This window comes from Scyliorhinus torazame, chromosome 15 (assembly GCF_047496885.1).
Source record: "Scyliorhinus torazame isolate Kashiwa2021f chromosome 15, sScyTor2.1, whole genome shotgun sequence".
Classification (NCBI taxonomy): domain Eukaryota; kingdom Metazoa; phylum Chordata; class Chondrichthyes; order Carcharhiniformes; family Scyliorhinidae; genus Scyliorhinus; species Scyliorhinus torazame.
Window position 1 is genome coordinate 183,181,158 of NC_092721.1, and position 21,505 is coordinate 183,202,662.

At 46.7% G+C, this 21,505-nt stretch overlaps 1 protein-coding gene across 2 annotated transcripts in view; it reads right to left on the reverse strand.

The window, feature by feature from the left end:
- Window positions 1-1,011: 1,011 nt before the first annotated feature.
- oca2 (oculocutaneous albinism II) overlaps window positions 1,012-21,505 on the reverse strand; it is a 690,248-nt gene continuing 669,754 nt past the window's right edge. For both annotated transcript variants that reach the window (XM_072477223.1, XM_072477224.1), the window contains exon 24: window positions 1,012-1,609. In XM_072477223.1, the coding sequence (XP_072333324.1) occupies window positions 1,522-1,609 (88 nt within the window). In that variant the 3' untranslated portion in view covers window positions 1,012-1,521. The remainder of the gene's footprint in view (window positions 1,610-21,505) is intronic.

Here is a 21,505-nt window from a genome sequence, read left to right on the forward strand (position 1 = left end):
ACAGGCAGCCATGTACCCACAGCTGAAAGGGCATTGACGCATTGAAAGAGCTCAAGAGAAATGGCCGTGAATGTTTCTGGGGCCCAGGGCCATAGGTGATGAGGAGAATTAAATGGAGCATAATTTGTTTCCAATGGATGAAAGATCATTGAGGCAAGGGGGACGTGAATCAATCTTTAAAAGCACGAGGAAACAAAAATGATGAAGACGTAGGCGTAATTTTGGACTGTAAATGCTGAACTGAGGCACAGATATATTACAATGAGCATGTCTCAAATGGGACAAGAATTTGAAAGATTTTTGTTCACGTGCCAGCAGTATATATGTGAAGACTCCCACAGAAGCACAAGGAATGAAGAATTGGATCAATACCAAAGACCTAGTGATATAAATATAGGCAGAAAGATCAAACACTCCGTGAAATGCAACAGTCGCTGGGTGGGTGGGTGGGATAGCGGATTGTGACCTGCAGAGGGATACAGGCCAATAGGGAAATGTATATTTGCTTGGCATTGTTCACAGAGAGTCAGAATGTGAATTGTACCCACACCAGGAGATGGTGTGTGCTCCTAGTACCAACAGCTTAATTCAAACTCTTATTTATAAATAGTGTCAAGGAGTTGATGTTTGTCAAATGTATGGCCTGCTGTCATAGTAACCAGCTGGAAGTTTTTTGCATTGAGAAAGGTAGAACGTGGGCATTTTTATGCTGCAGTAAAAAATTAGGCTCGTCTCCAACCCTCGCTTCCTTTGAAGAGGTCTCTCCTTGATCTAGTCTCCTCTCTTTAAGTCTCATGTGGATTCGATTTTTTTCTTTGTAGATATATCTTTCTTCCCTTATGCAATTTCTCTCTCGCATCCCCTCCCCCCCTCCCCATACTTTCTCTTTTTCTCCATGGGGAAGCAGATGGAGGTCCAAATCATTGTCACACTCGGCCTCATTTAAATAGAGTGAGCGAGCCACTGACGTTAAGTGAACATAGGTTTGGTGAAAGCAGATTGACGACAATGTGGTTTTAACAGGTTTTATTTAATATTTGAGAATACATTCATTCCTTTTTTCAAAATAACCTGCACTTATTTGTCACATTAATCCAAACTTCAGTTGCTGCTTTATGGGAACTAAACATCAATGACACTTGGTGGGAGGGGGGATGCTGTTCGCTAGAAGGAAAAGGGTCTAAAAGTATACAAAGGTTTTGAATCAATTTCAATTTGTAATTTTTGATGACATTTGTGTCTGCCATTGCCGAAAACAAGTTGTTCAAATACTTGAGCGAAATGTGTTTTTGGTATGTAGAACATTCCCTTGTTGTAATTTTGTGGCCCATTTCTCACTCTTGTTCACTACTGTCTGTGGAAGTGTGCAGGGCAAGGTTGGAAGGCCGTCACAAATATACCAGCTCGTCGCTTAAATTTATGAGCTGGATAGTTGGTTCTCTTTTGGCAGCGACTCATAAATTGTTGAAAATAAGCATCATCCTCCAAGGTCAGTGGTCCCTTTGTTCTTTTGAGGTCGGTTCACGAGTTCCATCCCAGGACAACATGAACGACAAGGAGGTAGCACATCCCGATAGTTGTGGAAACAAGCATCATGGGAAAACCCAATCTGAAAGGCAGTTAAGGATGGAAAAATAATTAAGGACAGGAAATGTGGGAATTTAGTGCACTGTGGCCTCAAGGTGCCTCCCAACATAGACTCGTTACACACATAAGATAAAGTTGTTGTCGCCCCAGTGACCATAGGCTGCTTTCCCCTTTGAGGGCCAGAGCTGACTGGTGGTGATTTAACCCGTGGATCACCACACCTCAGGCGAGGGGCAAGGTTGAGAAGGGGTGCCTTTATGAATAATCTCAGCCGGGACTGGAGTTGAACCTGCACTGCTAGCCTTGCTCTGCATCACAGACCAGCTGTCCACCCAACTGAGCTGAACCGGCCCCCACGCAAGATAGACTTGTATGAATACATATGCCTGAACATCAACCATAATCTGAGAACCTGGGTCAGTAAGCTTGGATAAATACCAAGAGTTGCATTAAGACAGAGCTATGTAGGTCCACTGCAGAAATTGAATAATTCCCCATTTTCACCCCCAAATGGTCATCCCGGAGTAGATTTTCAATGGAGTGAAAATGAGCATGTTTCTACGATGGGTGCCTCATCCACAACGGCAGTTCCACACTCTTAGGGGCCAAGCAGATCATCTACATTTTCTGTTTATACTCGTGTGGTATTACAATTTTTAAAGGTGAATTATAAACATGCTTATGTCAATCGACCAGCAGTCAGAAATGTTGGTTGCATCGCTACTGATAAAATCAATGTTCGATGTTGGCCGGTATAACACTGGCCTGTTCTTTAGTCATGATGTGGAGATGCCGGCGTTGGACTGGGGTGGGCACAGTAAGAAGTCTTGCAACAACAGGTTAAGGTCCAACAGGTTTATTTGGAATCACTAGCTTTCGGAGCACAGCTCCTTCCTCGGGTGAATGGGACACCTGATGAAGGAGCTGCGCTCCGAAAGCTAGTGATTCCAAATAAACCTGTTGGACTTTAACCTGGTTGTAAGACTTCTTCCTGTTCTTTAGTTGCAAAGCTAAGCAACATTCCAAGGGCTCCAGTGCCAGTCGAAAAATTTGAAAGGAGCAGAACCACATAGGCCAATCAAGAGGTGGTAGCAAGATTGTTTTTAACAGGCCTTTAGACTTCATGAGGCAGGGAACGTTGAGCTGTACCAGTATTGGACTCGGAAAGAATAAGGTAGCCATGTTAAGAGTCAGCCTTGATTTTAACAAAACAAGGAGACAGACAGAAAGCAGACTGGGAGAATCATCACAGTTTGAGCTGAGGAACAAGGTGAGATAATGAGGGGCAATTTTAACCCACAGAACAAAATGGGTGGGTTTAGGTTTGGATGGGATCGTAACATCTTAAAGACCTCAAACTCCACTCTAACCTGATGAAGGATATGGGGAGATTGGGCTGGTGAATATGGACCATAATTAATCTGCTCCCAAGAAGCGGGTTGGCCACCTAAATATAATTTTGAGGCTGTGCAGCACACACTTAACAGCTGAAGTGCAAGGAAATTTGGAGTTCTGGATTTCCTCTCGCTCCCAGTGGATAGTGAGATCAATGGTTCAGAGGAACAATTTGGATCTGCAAACTAAAGTCAAGTTAAATTGGAGTGAGCGAAAAGAGATGTTTATACCATGAGAAGTTATAGGTCAGTGATGAGACAGTGAACACACAACAAAGCATCTTCTATCCCATCTGTCCATTGTTTTCAGCCCTATTTCCACAGCCTCTTGCAAACCTGCCTTACCACTAGCACTCCCACTCTTCTGCACCCCCCCCCCCCCTCCCCCCAGCTACAATTCTCTACCGAAGCCAAAAAGCCTTGCCAAATCCCATCACCCACCACCATAAGAGCAGAGACGTTATGATGAAGCTGTATAGATCACTAATTTGGCAACAGCTAGAATACTGTGTGCCGTTCTGGTCACCACACTATGGGAAGGATGTGATTGCACTAGAGAGGGTGCAGGGGAGATTCACCAGAATGTTGCCTAGGCTGGAGCATTTCAGCTAGGAAGAGAGGCTGGGGTTGTTTTCCTTAGAGCAGAAAAGTCTGAGGTGTACAAATGTATGAGGGACATAGATAGAGTGAATAGAACCCCTTCCCCTTAGTAAAGGGGTCAATTACTTGGGGCCATAGATTTAAGATAAGCAACAGGAGATTTAGAGGGGATTTGAGAAAAATCCCAGCGGGTGTGGGAATCTGGAACTCACTGCCTGAAAGGGTGGTGGTAGAGGTGGGAACCCTCGCAACATTTAAGAAGTATTTAGATGAGCACTTGAAACACAATAGCACACAAGACTACGCACCAAGTGCTGGGAAATGGGATTAGGATAGGTGTTTGATGGCCACCACAGACACGAGGGGCTGAAGGACCTCTTATTGTGCTGTAATACTCTATGACTCTATGACTATGACTCGAACACCTCCCGAACTCCATTCAAACTGCTGAGCGGGTCTAATCTCTGTCTTTCAAATACCTTGAGATACTTTAATATTTTAATAGAAGCTTTGGAAATATATTAGTTGTGTAAGAGCATAAGACCATAAGACATAAGAGCAGAACAGGGGCGGCATGGTAGCACAGTGGTTAGCACTGTTGCTTCACAGCACCAGGAACCTGGGTTCGATTCCCGGCTTGGGTCACAGTTTATGCGGGGTCTGCAGGTTCTCCCCGTGTCTGTGTGGGTTTCCTCCTGGCGCTCCGGTTTCCTCCCACGGGTCCCGAGGCACGTGCTTGTTAGGTGAATTGGACATTCTGAATTCTCCCTCAGTGTACCCGAACTGGATCCGGAGTGTGGCGACTAGGGGATTTTCACATTCAGCCCATCGAGTCTGCTCCGTCATTCAATCATGGCTGATATGTTTCTCACCCCCATTCTCCTGCCTTCTCCCTATAACCCCTGATCTCCCTATTAATCAAGAACCTATCCATCTCTGTCTTAAAGACACTCAGCATACAAGGCCCATTTTAAAGTGCCCTGTTCAGTGAAGCACAATAATTTAGATCAGCTCACCATATCATACTTTGGTTTATAACTCAAGTCTTTTCATGAATTCAGTTGCAGCCATTCTTGTGTCACAAGTGAGCTAAATATATCCACAACATTATTCATACTGTTTTCTTTGTGCTTAGGTTGGCAATAGAATAGAGTATTTTCTTCCCTCTTTGAAACTATGCTAGATATTTCTAATTCCACTGTAGGGTTCTATCCCCCCAGCCAGCATCACCTAGGCAACAAGGTCCTGAGCTTCAGCTGTATTGTTTACAAAAATGTTCACAGCGAGCATGCTTCGTTTTGCTTTTAAATAATCAATTCTAGTAAAAAGAAAAAAAGAAGAAAGATAAATGGGAGCTATTCAATACACAAGAAAAGCACTTTCACATAATTTGTTTTGTACTGCAGAAAAAAAAACAAGTTCATCACTGTTCAAAGGACAGTCCCTTTGCGAGATCGCTAAAAGTCCGCGTTGATTCCAGGGTGAAAAAAACGTTAACATTCCAAACAGGGAGATCAATGGCAAACGGTGACAAAGGTAAAAAAGGAGGTGTTCTGAGCAGCATGGTCAATTAATCACCCACTCACAAGACGACAATAAGCATCGCATCGCTGTCTGAATCATTCCCTTGCTCAGTTTTGTGTATCCCATTAGAAGCATTGATAGGATTAGTGCATCAGATAATGGGCAGATGAAACCAGAAAGGTCGCATAGCTCAACTAGGAAGGGGTTGTGCTTTGGGATTATTTTGTAAGTGACATATTGCCAGGGCTAATGCTGCTTCTGATCTCCTCTACACCCAGATCATATATATCTTCCATCCAAGGGATCAACACATGAACTAAAGGAACTAGGCACAAAGGGGAATGATAATTATATTGCCCAGGCCACTTCCAGATTTTGAGGTTCCCAGTCATAAGAAAAAAAATGAAAACACAGTCGGGCACCGAAATAAAAAGTGAGACAAAGGGCTGGATTCTCCGTTCTGGAGACTAAGTGCTCCTGCCAGCGAAAACACTCTGCTGGTCTCCATTGGCGCTAGCAGTGGTTTCCAGGTGCGATTCCCTCTCCTTCACCATGCCAATTTATGAATGGAGGCGAGCTTGCTGGATTCCGCGAGAATCCCGGTATCGGGCCGCCTGCACAAAATGGCACAGCAAAAGCAGCCAAGTGCTTTCTGCTGTGAAAAAGAGTTGTGAAAGCACTTATCTGCTTTTGATGTGGTGAGGAACTGTCAATCATAGCAAGAGTGTTTATAAACATTGTGGTTAGTATCAAAGCAGGGTACTTGAGGTGCATTCAAGCATGAAGGGAAAAAACAGATCAACAATCCACCAAGCAGCTGTCTCTGGAGGATTAAACTGTCAATTACTGGCTAATAAAATCCTTACAGTGCAGAAGGAGGTCATTCAGCACATCAAGCCTGCACCGACCCTTCAACAGAGCCACCCCCCCACCCTATCCCCATAACCCTACATAACCTGTACATCTTTGGACACTAAAGGGCAATTTACCATGGCCAATCCATCTAACCTGCATATCTTTGGACTGTGGGTGGAAACAGGAGCACCCAGAGGAAACCCATGCAGATATGGGAGAATATTTAAACTCCACACAGATAATCACCCAAAGCTGGAATCAAACCTGGGTTCATGGCAGTCTGAGGCAGCAGTGCTAACCACTGTGCCACCGTGACAACCTTAGTGCAATGTATTGCTGTGTGAATTTGAATGGAAGATTTGTATTGCAAAGGATGTCAAGGGATTTGAAGCTCTTAGAAGTGTGCTTGGCTTTCGAGGAAGCCTCTACACTTGCAACCTCTGCTGTCTTAAACTCTTTTGTCTGAGGCAGTAGATGTTAAGGAAGGGCTGGTGAAAGTGCAGTGATTATTTTCACTATTGCCTGGACTGCTATTCAGCTTTCAGGCAGGAGTCTCTGATGGGGGTCTCTGATCAGGGGTTCTGATGGGGTTCTCTGTTGGGATCTCCGATGAGGGTATCTAATCTAAAGTTAGTGGGGGGGGGGGGGGGTTTGCGGGGGTGCAGGATTAACATTACGGGGGTGGGGGGTGGCCTGATGATGGACTTTGGGGGGGCACCTCAATAATTCTCTGACCCCCCTGGGCCCACCACCTCAGGACCTGCTTGGGCAAACTTGCACCAAAACTCGCTGGGAGGGTTTCCCGCTGTGGGGATTGGTTCATAGTGGGGAAGGGAAGACTTGGGCTTCCAGCCCCTTAATTGGATGGAAATAGTTGCAAATCAGTGAATTGCATCCTCCGGCCGGGATGTGTAGCTCACTGCTGCCGCCGGCAGAGGGCTGGAGCACCGAGGCAGGATTGGCACCCGGCGTCTATCCTGTTTTTTGGCCGACACTCCATTCTCCATCCAATCAGGGAACCCGCTACTGATGGAGAATGCACTCTATAATTTGAATATCTTTTTTTATTTCACAAATATTTTCCCAGCCTCTTTCTGCACAAATTATTGAGGAGAAATCTGGCTTTCGTGCAATGTCGCAGTTGATATTAAGATGGCAAGACCATTCTCTTGTCCCATTGGTGAACCTGCTTCAACACGTTAAAAGTGCGTTCAGTCTGAAGCCACTGATGCAGGAAAACTGCCAAAAATGCACAATGCATTTGTGACATTAGGAAACACCCCATTATAAATTAGATCATTGATCAATCTCCGTCCTTCTTAGACCAGGGGCGCTGAGGCAAATAATAATGTCCCTTCCGACCATATATTGCATCTGGGATCCTCCATGCCCTGCATCATTCTGCACACCCTGAACAATGAACTTGGCAAAGATTAAAACAAGAGTATAATTCAGCAGTGAACACAAAGGAAAATACAAGTCCATAGTTCAATGACAGCGCATTAATTGGAACAAAGCTCAGACTAAGGGTGCGATCTTCTGGCCTCGTTACACTCGCGCTCAAGCATAACAAGGTCAGTGAATAGCTGGAGAGGCCACAATCGGGAATCAGGTACCGGGTCAGTTTGCGATGCAGCCGGCCTTCTCTCGTAGGCGAAATCGGGGTCTCGCCGTAGTGTGGCGAGAAGCTAATTATCAGCACTTAAGCCCCATTTCCATACAATTAACAAGAGCCATCACTTATCCAGCGGCCTCCCGTCAGTCAGCGGCCTCCCCAGCAAGTGGTCATGCTGGCGCCGATCAGTACTCCTTTTAAAAAACGTGGACCTGGCGGAAGGGCGTCTGTGGGGAGCTGGGGAGTGAGTAGCCATCTTTGCTCACAGGCAAAGAGCCCAGGGCGCGGGGCTTGCCACCCCAGTGCTCGCCAGGGGATGGAGGGCATTCGGCTGAGGGGACGCTCTGCAGGGGTGGTCCGCCATGGGAGGGTGGAGGGAGGCAGTGGGGGGCATCGCTCGTGGCACCACCATGCCTACCCTTGGATCCAAACCCCATTCCGGGGTCCCTGCCTGTCTGTCCCACTGATCACCCATAACTCCCACTGACTGGTGTGGCCTTTGGCTGCACAGCTGAAGGCTATCGCTAATGGGGAATTGGCAATCGTGGTTAACTGAACACCTGACACATGCCAAGTGGATTCCAGTGGGTGGGCGGGCCATGTACCATGTGGGAGTCATTGCCTAGTATCCCAATCACACCCTGATGGCTGGACACTGCGAGGGAGTCAACACCACACACGCAACATCCGAACACCCAGGGGATGGGACAAAGTTCCAGGGATATGCCAGAGGGTGGGTGAGCGCCACGGCGGGGGTGGGGGTGGGGGGGGTACCTAGAGAGATGGGCAAAGGGTCTGGGGGGAGGCCTGCATTGCGGAAGAAAGTGACAGAGGCATCATTATGGCTGTGCAAAAAGTTGTTCAATGTGCTGTACAATACCCCATTCCCGATAGTGCTCACTTGTTGATGGCACATGCACAGCCGTGCCCACCCTGTCCTCTGTGCAGACCCCGAGACGTGGCCCCATCAGAGGAGTGGAACTCGGGAGAACTGGTGGCCACTGTTGCCGCCCCATGGGACGGGTCCAGGCTGGCACCCAGGCCCCCTCTTCCCAGTTGGTGCCCATGGGATTCACCTTGGGACAGCGGTGCAGCTGGTTTGAATCCCACCGGCCCCTGCATCATCTGGCTCTGCCAGCCCTGGCTGTACCCCGTGATCTGCACCATCGTGTCGTGTCCTCGGCGATGCTCCTCAGTGACTGGGCTATGCTCTGCAGAGCCTCAGCAATGCCCACCCACGACTGGGACAAGCTATGCAACGTCGGCCATTCTCATCTGAGACCCGGACATGTCCCGCAGAACCTCATCAAGGTCAGCCTTGTACTGGGTCACATCCCCCAGTGAGGCAGACACGCTGCTGAGACCCACAGCAATGGCCATCACCGACTGCGCAATGCCTTGGACACCTTCACTCATGGTGCCGATGTCGTGCACCAGGCTCTCTATTGCAGTCGGCAACCTAGCAGTGTTGGCCTCGGTGCCACTCATTGCCAGCACCATCTCCTGCGCCCGTAGCCTCTGGGACTCCCATAAGCGGCTTTGGATCTGCTGGAGTGACGCTGACATCTCCCTCTGATAGTCCCGGCCACTCCATATTGTCTCCATCAGCTCCCGGTAACCCACTTCCAGAGGCTCAGCATCCCAGCAGGGTCCAGGGATCCAGCAGACCTCCAACTGCTGTCTCGCCTGGGGCTTCCTGCCTCCACCAGATGTGCATCATCAGCTGTGTGGTGCTCACCAGATTGTGCCCCAGAGATCTGACCACTAACATGTCCCACCTAGGTGTGTGTATCTGCGCTGGTGGTGAGAAGGGATGCAGCTGTGCCGCGACTATAACAGCTGCATCCTCAGAGCTCTCCTCTGAGGTGTTCTCCTCGGAGTCAGGAGAGGCTGCCGCCCGGGATGTGCCGGCACTGTCGGCTGCTGGACCTGCGGGAGAAGGTCCATGTGGTCAGTGGGAGGGACGGGTCAGTCAGCAAGGCGATCACTACTCATGTTTGAGAGGTCTTCAGGGTAGAACCTGGTGGTTCCTCACCTCTGCAACGTCCGCCAGCCTCCGCGTTGGTGACCGCCCTGACCTCAGCCACCTCCTGGGCCCGCTCCTCAAAGGAGGTGAGGATTCTCAAGTCCCAATGCCAGTCTGGGTCCTCTCCCAATGATTATGGGAGAGCTTTTCCTGAGCGGACAAAGAGAGGGCATCATTAGCCACACGCGTGGTTCACAGTGTGGGGTGGGGGGGTGAAGGGAGGGTTGCGTGGACAAAGGGTTGAAGGTGTGGGTGGAGGGAGTGCTGAAGGGGGGAAAGGTTGGAGGGAGGGTTGGGGGTCGCCTGGGGGGATGCTCCCTTGGGGGGTGGGAGGGTGGGGGGGGAGCTGATGTTGATTACTCACCCGTGATGCCTGCTGTAGGTCGTTAACCTTCTTCCGACACTAGAGGTCTCCTGGTCACATTGCCCGAGCTGACTGCTGCCGCCACCTTCTCCATGACAGCACTGGTTGCCTTGTGGCTCACCCTCCGGGACTCTCGGGGGAACAGGTCATCCCTCCTGGCCACCACTGCGTCCAGAAGCCTCCCCAGGTTAGCAGCCCCGAACCTTGGGGCTGGTCTCCTCGGCGCCAGTGTTGTGAGCTGGCTGGGGTAGGCTGAGCAAGTGCAGCTTAAGTGCTGCTCGACCTTGTTAGCTGGGGGCTGGCTAGCGGGGTCCTGGCGAATCAGCTGGTGAGGCAGGGGCTGGTTTACCACAGTGGGCTAAATCGCTGGCTTGTAATGCTGAACAACGCCAGCAGCGCGGTTCAATTCCCGTACCAGCCTCCCCGAACAGGTGCCGGAATGTGTCGACTAGGGGCTCACAGTAACTTCATTGAAGCCTACTTGTGACAATAAGTGATTTTCATTCATTCAATAAGCAATTATTATTATTATTATTATTATTATTCGGGGGCGAAAATCCCGTGAGGCATCATTAAGTGGACCAATTAACGTTGAATTACGTTGCCGGTTGCTGGGCTGAGTGCCGGGAAACCCCCGGTAATTCCTGCTTGCTGCAACAGGAAATTTATCCGGAAGATCGAAAGGCTGTCGACCTGAAATTTCATGGCAGAATATTTTCTTCTTTTTTTTTTCTTTTTCTTTTTTTAAAATAAATTTAGAGTACCCAATTAATTTTTTCCAATTAAGGGGCAATTTAGTGTGGCCAATCCACCGACCCTGTACATCTTTGGGTTGTGGGGACAAAACCCACACAAACACGGGGAGAATGTGCAAACTCCACACGGACAGTGACCCGGGGCCGGGATCGAACCTGGGACCTCGGCGTCGTGAGGCTTCAGGGCTAACCCACTGCGCCACCGTGCTGCCCTTCATGGCAGAATATTGATGGTGGCCACACCTTGATGCACAGTGAAGGGCGTGCAGGGAAATGAGAAGACAATCGATACTGGAAAAACAGGGTGCTTAGATCGATGGAGGCTTGATGTTCATAGGCCTACAACAGGCATGAAGTTAGAGGATCATTCTCCTTTAAAGTTGTCCATCTGTAAAATTCATAGAAGAATTCCTACAGTGCAGAAGGAGGCCTGTCGGCCCATCAGGTCTGCACCGACCCTCATCCACAATTAATCAATCATTCGTACTGGGTAGTTCATGTGATAGTCACCACAGTTGAAATGAAAACCGCTTATTGTCACAAGTAGGCTTCAAATGAAGTTACTGTGAAAAGCCCCGAGTCGCCACATTCCGGCGCCTGTTCGGGGAGGCTGGTACGGGAATTGAACCGTGCTGCTGGCCTGCCTTGGTCTGCTTTAAAAGCCAGCGATTTAGCCCAATGTGCTAAACCAGCCCCTAAATCAGTTTGTATATATTGCACATATGAGAAGTAATACGGGTACGGGGGTAGATCGCTGCCTGCTGGCTCCGCCCAGTAGGCAGAGTATAAATGTGTGTGCTCACCGAGCTGCAGCCATTTCGCAGCAGCTGTAGGAGGCAACACATCTCTGCTTAATGAAGCCTCGATTACTCTCTACTCTCGTCTCGTTGTAATTGATAGTGCATCAGTTCAATCAGTGAGCACAGAATCTTTCCTTTAGGTAACCTTGAGGTGGTTGGCCTTAGTTTGAGAGAAGGGTGGCTGACAGAAGCTGACGTTGAAATTCCTGGGGGAGTGGGGGGGGTGCGTCGGGTTTCCCAGTCTCCCCTTGCATCTCAAGGGAACCTCATTGCATTGATGCAAATGGACACTTCTACCGGTCTTCGTTAGAGTTACGGTGCCATTGGAATTTTATTTGTCTCTCAACAGGAGTGTGCAAACCCACAGCTTTCTTTCTTGTTTGGGACATTGCCACTATTCTCCAACATAAGATTTGCTGCAGCGCCATCAAGCAGGCACAGGAATCATCAAGAGGTGATTTGTTGAAGGTCATGTAATGTTCGGAGGAGAACCACATAGCTTGATGAGTCACACAACACTGTTCCAGACAGTGCCACCCACAGGTAAAAATGCTAGAATGTTTGACCATGAACCCTGTTTAATATGTAATGGTTAACTTACATCTGGTTATTTATTTAGATATGTCAGGTCGCATACATTTCAATGGGTAAAGAAGTTTTAATTCTCAGCAGCTTTGAAATAGAATCAATCATCAAGCTGTTTTTGGTTACTTAGTTGAGTAAGGGCTTTAAACGATAACCAAAGTCCGCCATCCTTACTAGTAGCGGTATCAATAACTGGTGGGGAACACAAAACAAAATAATTATTTTGGTGAGGGAGCCTAGAAGAGAAAGCTTGGCCCATTGAATCAGATATTGAACAACCTGTAAACTGCGTGTCATATTTTGCAGGGGGAGTTATGCTGGCGAGTAATCAGGGGGAGGTAGTGGCAATGTGGTAATGCTATTGGATTAGTAATCCAGAGGCCCAGGCTGTTCGGGGGACATGAGATAACGGCATAATCTCACGGCCGCGCTGCAGCTGGTAAATATCGCGAGAGGCCTCTTGCGAGATTTACCCAGCTCGTTACCCCTAGGGAGATTGAATAGTGAGTAGTTATGTCTATGCCAGACCTACCCAGCGCCCGGAATCGGTCCCCCTCACCTTGCCGACCCCAGCCAGGCGCTGTTTAACATAGTCCTTCACTAACGTGGACCAGGCAGAACGGCACTTGGGGGAGGGGTGGGGGGTCTCTCGGGCATTCAAAGGCCCCCGGGTGATCGGCCTCTGGCAGGGTTGTACCCTGGCACTTGTAATGGCACTTCAGCACATTGGCACTGCCTGCCTGGAACCATGGCAGTGCCCCTTCCAGCACTGGCAGCTCCGGCATGAAGGTGCTCAGGTGGCATCTTACCCATGCCAGGGACCGGACCCAGGGGTGCCATGCCCTTATGAGATTGGGTGAGGGGGGCTTGAGGTCTCCTTAATCGGTAAGTTGGGTGTTCGGGGTCACGTTGGGGAGCTGCGAGGTCAGGCGCCATTTAAAAATGGTGCCCCAATCTCTTCCTGCACTGGAGAACTGAACACCTCAGTGCAGGCAATGAAGGTAAGTGCGGCCTCGGTAGTGCCTTCCTCGCCAAGGCCCAAAACATGAACAGAGTCCCATTTAATAGCGGGATTATTCTTGGCGCTGCAAGTGCGCACAACAGTACTCATTTTTTTCTGCTAAATCGTGCCCAACATCTCCCCATGGCACCTGGTGGAATTTAAACTCAAGTCATAAAATTGAAGTATAAAGCTAGTCTCAGTAATGGGAAGGAAATCTGCCTGCCTTACCCAGTCTGGCCCACATGTGACACCGGACCCACAGCAATGCGGTTGACTCTTCAACGCTCCCTGAAATGGCCTCTCAAGGCACTCAGTTGAAGGGCAATTAGGGATGGGCAACAAAAGCAGGCTTTGCCAACGATGCCCCCAAAACCACCCCCCTCCCGGAACAAAGAAAAAAAAATTGGTCTCACGTTTCAGGTGGGCACCTGTTCAAATGCTAGAATGACTGACGATGACTCACGTTTCAGATGCCTGACGAACAAAGCTTCACATCAACCCCCAGCATGGCAACGTTAGAGTTACGTTGGGCCAGAATTGCCACTTATAGTCCTTAGGTTACATTATAGGGAGAGTTTGCTTCAACTTGCAACATACAAAATGGAGATGGGTGGGGGGGGGGGGGGGGGGGGGAATTCTCCCGCCATTGGCTGATGGCAGGATTCTCTGGTCCCGCTGACAGCGCACCCCCACCCGGGAGTTTCCCAGCGGCACCGGGCAGTTTCAATGGAAAATCCCATTGACAAGCAGAGGGATAGAAAACCCTGCAGCCAGCGAACGGCGCAGCCAAATTCTCCGTCCTCGCTTGCAGCAGTAGAGGGGGGGGGGGGGGATTTGTGGTCTCTTTGGGGGTGTTTAACGTGTTAAAACATTTCAGTAGGGCAGCTACGGAGAAACCTGGTGAAGGGATCAAGAATGAGGGATCAACCTTGAAACCAGAAGCACTTTTTCACACAAAAGAAGCCATAATTCTCTTCTCCAGAAGGTTGTGGATGCTGGGAAAATTGAAGCTTTTACGACCGAGATTGCTAATTTTTTGCTTATTAAGGCTATTGAGAGATATGGAACGAAGGCGAATAAATAAGAGTTCAGTTACAGATCAACTATAAACTAACTGACTGGCAGGACAAACTCAAGGACAGAATGGTCTATCCCTGTGTCATGTGAAGGTACCTTTAAGAAATGGGTGTTTATAAATGGGTCTGTACATACATATCTGTAGTGAGAGTACCTTTAAGAAATGGGTGTTTACCACTGCAGTGATGTCAGAGAGTGGGTGGAGCTGGGCTGTCTGTCAGCTTTTTACTTTCGTTTTTGAGCAGGCTGCAGGGTGTGTTTTCGTTTTGTTTTCAGTGTTGGAGCTGAAGCCTGACCAAGCAGATGTACTGCTGCTCTCTCTGCCATGAAAAGACTATCTCTTGATCATTTGGTGAATTCAGAATTATAAATGTTTTCAGTAGTGACTTTAACCTGATGTGCTTCTGATAAAGGTTTTGTTTTTGAGTCGTATGGATGTTAAAAAGGAAAGCTTAAAGGTTTACTTAGTGTTGTAGCCTGTGGGGGTTGTATTTGAATTAATGGTTGCTAAGATGTTCACTGTATGTTTTGAAAAGGTTAACTTGAGTTCATAGAACAAATTGTTTCGCTTTAAAAAAAATAAAATCAATTTCTGCTGTACCACACCTGTAGAGTGGGCCATTTGCTCCCCTTACCACAATCTATTAAAAGTTGTGGGTCAGGTGAACTCCATGATTCACTTTGGGGTTCTCTAAACCCTGATCCATAACACCCTGTTCCTATGTGAGAGATCACCTGGGACAGTGAAAAAAAAAAAGGAATGGGAGAACTGCGTAGAAATAAATGAAAACAAATTATTGCGGATGCTGGAATCTGAAACCAAAGAGAAAATGCTGGAAAATCTCAGCAGGTCTGGCAGCATCTGTAGGGAGAGAAAAGAGCTAACATTTCGAGTCCAGGTGACCCTTTGTCAAAGCTCAAGAATTGCGCGTCTGTGATGGAGCACGCTTAAACCTCCGTCCATGCACTGAAATGATTGGAAAAGCGGACAGGAGTCATTGTGCCCCTTCTCATCTGCAATGTTTTACATTCCTGCACGGTGAGAAAAATTTGGCCTCAAGGCCAAGATGTCATGCTCCAACATCACCAATGCCAACAGGAGTCTGGGTTTTCAAAAGTCTTCTTTTCTGGATTTGTCTCCGAGTAATACATCAATAACTCTATCCCCAGCAGCTGTTTCATTTACAGCTTTTAAAATTAGGAACAGCAACCGGAACCTGATTATAAAGATATTGAGAATATAATTGGCCTCCAATAACAGTTATGTGCTGAAATGTAACAACCATTATCTTCCATGTTACTGGAAAAAAAATTCTTCCCCAGCAGGAACATCAGTAAAACAATCATGTCAGAAAAATCAATTTTTTGCGGCACTATCACAGGTGACGATCCGGGCCATTAAAATATTCATATTTCTTTACAATAAACCTTTTTAAATTAAATCTGGCCAAATTTATTTTGGCTTTAATTATGTGAGGATAGATTTTCCGGGGCTTTAGCAACAGAACCAAACTTGAGGTGATGTCGGCAGCGACAATCATTGCAACAGGTAGAAAAGGTAGGTTGAAAGAACCAGGTTTTCTGTTTCTGCCCAACTATTTTCTACCTAACCCATCTCCTCCTCCCCGACCCCTATAAAGGAATTAAAGGTGGTCATGAATAACTTATGAAAGTATTTTGCGTTGAGACCTTTTTTAAATGAATTTTCAGAGAATGAGGGAAATGCATTTGACCTAGTCTACTTGGACTTCAGCAAGGCTTTGGATAAGGTCCCACAGAGGAGACTGATAGCGAAGGTAAGAGCCCATGGGATGCAAGGAAATTTGGCAAATTGGACCCAGAATTGGCTGAGTGGCAGGAAGTAGAGGGTGATGATTGAGGTGTGTTTTCTGAGTGGGGGCTTGTGTTTAGTGGGGTCCTGCAGGAATCAAGGTAGAAGGTTTGATCAGTAAGTTTGCAGAAGATACAAAAATTGGTGGGGTGGTAGTGAGGAGGATAGCCTTAGGTTACAAGAGAATATAGACAGCCTGATCAGATGCGCTGATCAGTGGCAAATGGAATTCAATCTGGATAAATGTGAGGCTTAGCACTTGGGTGGGACAAACACGGCGAGGGAATACGAAAAACAGCAGGGCCGTAAGAAGCACTGAGGATCAAAGGGACCTTCGCGTGCATGTACACCAGTCCCTTAAGATAGCAGAGCAGATGGATATAGTGGTTAAGAAAGTTTACTTCCCTTTATTGGCCGAGGCACAGAATTTAAGAACAGGAAGGTTATGCTGGAACTGTATAAAATGTTGGTTAGGCCACAGCATTGTGTGCAGTTCTGGAATCCACATTATAGAAAGGATGTGATAGCACAGGAAAGGGTACACAGGAAAGGGATCAAGAATAATTTTTGGCTATGAAGACACTCTGGTCCATGAGACCCCACACCCCTTGACTGGAAGCAATACCAATAGGACAGAAGTTAACATCTGGCAGCCGTGTGGCGCACAGAGAGAAAGCAAGGTAACTGGAGAGGAGAGTTGCTGAACAAGCCAAAATGAACAGCTGGATTCCTGAGCAGTCGAAAAGCTTTGGGACTACAGCTGTTGTTTCTTTCACTTCCATGTGCTTCAATGCCATTTGAAGGTAACACCAGCTTTGGTAGACCCACTTTACCACAACTGGCTGGAGCTGAGATTTCGATAGGTTCCAGAAATAACTGAACCATACAGAGAATATTGCACAGGGGCAGAATTCTGTTTATACGGAAGCTGCTGCCTGTGAAGGATCAGCCAAGTCCTTGAAGGAAAGGGTGTGGAATTCTGCTTTGAACAACTCTGTGACTGAAACTGCGACCATGAGGAGGAGATGGCTGCTTACGAACTTCATGAGATAGTCGGTGTTGCATCTGCTATTCCATGTGTAAATTATAGTTCAGACAAACTGTGAATTGCAAGTGAATTTCTGGTTAATCGACATTAGTTACGATTTGTGTTAAAAGTAAAAGTTTTTAAAAGTACGGGCAGCACGGTAGCACAGCGGTTAGCACTGTTGCTTCACAGCCCCAGGGTCGATTCCCACCTTGGGTGATTGTCTGTGTGGAGTCTGCACGTTCTCCCCGTGTGTGCGTGTGTTTCCTCCGGTGTTCCGGTTTCCTCACACAGTCCAAAGACGTACAGGTTAGGTGGATTGGCCATTCTAAATTGCCCTTAGTGTCCAAAAAAGATTAGGTGGGGTTACTGGGCTACGTTGGAGGTGTAGGGTGGTCTTTCCAAGAGCCAGTGCAGACTCGAAGGGCTGAATGGCCTCCTTCTGCACTGTTAATTCTATGAAATCTATGAAAAAGTGAAATATCCTCATGGGGGTGGGACAATTTGGTAAATTTAGTCCTTTTGGTTTACGGATCCCCATGGAGGTGAATTGGTCAATGGCACTGCCACTGTATCCAATATCCACTCATTCCTCCACTGACACACTGTGAATGTAGTATATACGACCTGTTGGATGTATCGGCAACAAACCTAAAGTGTTATTCCAACAGCATCTCTCTCTTCTGCAAACTCTGCCCCCATGATGCACAACATCATGGTTCAAGTTCATATAGACTTGATGTGAGAAAATCATGGTTCAAGTTCATTTAGACTTATTTTGCCATTCTTTCATCATTGCTGGATCAGAATTGTGGAAATCTCTACCTAATGAAATTGTGGGAGCCCCTTCAGCATGAGGGTTGCTGCGCTTTCTGGAGATGGATGATCATAGCCTTCCCAGAGAACTAAAAACATTGGGCGGAGGTTTAGCTCTTGCAAGTGTTGCCCACATTACAAGAGACCCAGGCTAACATTCTGGGATTCGAATCCCAACACAGCAGATGGCGAAATTTGAATTTTGAAATCGAAATCTGAGATTAAAAAGTCCAATGATGACCGTGAAACCATTGCCAGATTGTTGTAAAACCCATCTGATTCACCAATGCCCTTACCTGGTCTGGCCTCCATGTGAATCCAGACCTACAGCATTGTGATTAATTCTTAAGTACCTTCTAACAAAGGGCTATTAGGAATAGGCAATAAATAATGGCCTAGCCAGCAATGGCCACATCCCAAGAACGAATAAAGAAAAAAAATGAATCTGAATAACTGCTGAACTAATGGCTCATCAATGGACATCAATGGACTATTGAAGAATCCAGTGCTCATTCAGCTTTGCCAGACTCAGCTCAAAGGAACTTTATATAATCGTCTGTGGACCATTAACAGCATCCTAACCAGCTCCATATTTCATATCCTCTCAATGAAATAGCATTACAAATGCAAATAAGACTAGATACTTGAAGTATAACTGAGGTCATGAAAGTTTCTGCAAAAATGCTGCATTATCGCAAGTTTCTTGTTGGCCTCACTTTGTCCTAACTAACCTCAGAGGCACAAAACGGAATGCACCATTGTTTAAATTTGAACTCCTCAAAACGACCCTCTGTGAATGATATTACTATTGCGATGGCCAATTAGTGCTGATTCATAGCTGGCAGATTCTGGGATAGGCTTGCCTAATTTAGTTTAACCTGGAACATTCATATCTGGCAGAAGAAGGGCAATCCTCATTTCATCGCTCTCGGTATTTTCAGGTCCGAGAGGTGAAAAAAGACAGCATGCTGCGTCTGATGAAGCAGCATTTGAAGAAGGGAAATAAAAGCACCACTACATAATTAAACAACAGTTTGAGATTACCATTCGACACACAGCTTGTAATTTGTGGGTCGAAATTGCCCATCAAGAAGGAAAGATGATAAAAGCTGCTGAATCCCACTTTAAATTAATAAAGAAAAGTCTCTTCAATAACAAGAATGGTGATATATTTCGTGAAACAACAACTTATATTTGTATAGCACCTTCAATGTGATGAAATATCCCAACGTGTTTCACAGGAGCGTTATCAAACAAAGTGTGGAGTCAGAGAAATACTCGGCCCGCCCACCTCAGGAGACAGAGCCTATAAAGGCAGGGTCCTCATTGCCTTTGGAGGGGTGTGTGGGCTGGAGTCGGGCCTGGTGCAGAGGTGGGCAGTTTAAAGGGCTACCTCAGTGCTGTGGGACTTTGTCCGAGTAAGAATAAACACATAAAAGCCCTCCATCCCTCACGCCTTACAATACTTTCATCCCCATGGCCCATCTAGGCCACCTCGTGCTATGCCAGGCTCTGCCCTTCCACCCACCCCCATATCACTCACACTCAGGCTTTGGCCTCTTCCAGACCCTTCCATCAGACAGAAGATACAGAAGTCTGAAGACCCACACATCCAGACATAGGAACAGCTTCTTCCCCACAGCTACTAGACTCCTCAACGATTCTCCCTCGGACTGATCTGTTCCCTGTACGAACATTATTCACGACTGCTCTTGTTTGGCCCTTGTTCGGCACTGTAGCCAATGACTACTTATTGACGTACCATTTGTCAATGTACTTTGATGGTTATTCTTTTGTCTACCGTGTACATACTGTGTATGTGTCCTGGGCTGCAGAAAAATACTTTTCACTGTACTTTGGTACATGTGACAATAAATATCAATCATCATTGATTGATATCGATAAATATCAATCGATCAATCAAATATCAATCAATACCCTTGCATGTCCCGATGGGAAGCTCTTCCATTCCACTCATTCTCTATAGCCCCTCATGCCTCCTATATCAAGCTATGGCACTTCCATGCCTATAGACCCACTGTCTACTGTCTGGAACCAATTAAAATTGCAGTTTATATTTTATGGGTAAAAGAAAAGCTTTGAAACATAGGGCAGGATTTTCCGGCTCTTTCTGCCGGTGGGATATTCTGGTTCCGTCAGGTTCCCTGGTGGCAGGACAGGCAAGTCTTGCAAAACGCCGCAGACATTGACAGGGCTGGAAGGTCCCACCAACAGCCAATGGCAAGCCGTCTCCACTGCCGTAAAATAGGCTCAGGCAGGGGGGATTCCCATCCAAAGTAATTAATTGATAACTTTCTCCTTTGAAAAAAAATCTGTACTGCAAACTAAGAAAAGTGTCAATGATCCAGGCACTTTGAAGTCTCAAAAACCATAAATCCCAAACTCTTAAAACCACTTCACTTGTGTAAACAAATTGTGAAATTGACTGCAGAGATCAGATAGCTTGAACTGTCAATCAAACAATCTTTCCTCTGGGGAACAGATGTTCTAGTATTCTAATCACTATCTGGGCTCTCAATCAAGCCTCATTACATATGCATGTGCACCATGACTCTTTAAAAACCTGGTCGGACTACATGAGCATTTCAGAGGAATAGGACATGCCTAATTCTGCAATGGAGCCAGTCAGTTCGGGAATGCTGGATGTAGGCTCTTGGCAGGAACCAGCCCACACCCTTTAAAGGCACTCTTATAGATGAGACCGTCTAAGAATTGAGTTGGGAATTCCAGAATTTGGACCTGGCCACAAATTTTCAAGGACCTCCGTGTAACCTGGCTCAGTGGAAATCCAGGTCACTGTCTTTCATACAAGACATGAAAGTAAGGCACCTTCTGCCTTCTTATGTGGACAAAAAAGGTCTATGGACAATGAGCGGGGGAGTTATCTCTGGTGTCCTGGTGTTATTTACCCCACAATCAACACCACTAAAAACAGATTATCTGATAATTTTCACATTGTTATTTGTGGGAGCTTGCTGTGCACAGGTTTGCTGCTATTTTTTCTATTCTACAAAAGTAATTACATTTCACAAGTATTTAATTGGCTTTGGGACAACTTGAGGCCATTAAAGGTGCGAGATAAATGCAAGAACGTCATTTAGTACAGAAATAAGGAACTTGCAATTGTTTTTTAATATCTTCAGTGCACCATAAAAACATTTCACGTTGAAGGTATTTTGTGGAACCCACAAGCTGCAATATGATAAGCAACTTGATCATTTGTTTTTTAGAAGGTATTGGCCAAGTGGTAAGCATTGGCCAGGAAACTGGAACAACTTCCTTGTCTGTCATCAAATAGTCCAGAAAGATGTGTTTGTTATGTGAATTGGACATTTTTAAAAAAGTTTTGAGTACCCAATTCATTTTTTCTAATTAAGGGTCAATTTAGCATGTTCAATCCACCTACCCTGCACATCTTTGGGTTGTGGGGGTGAAACTGGTGTGTGCCTTAACTCCACCCACCTGCTTTGTCTCCCAATTCTTGTCAAGCAAAAATCTATTGATCTCTGACTTGAAATGGTTAATTGAACTCGCATCTACTGTTTAATTCTCATGCAAACACGGGGAGAATGTGCAAACTCCACACGGACAGTGACCCAGAGCCGGGATTGAACCTGGGACCTCG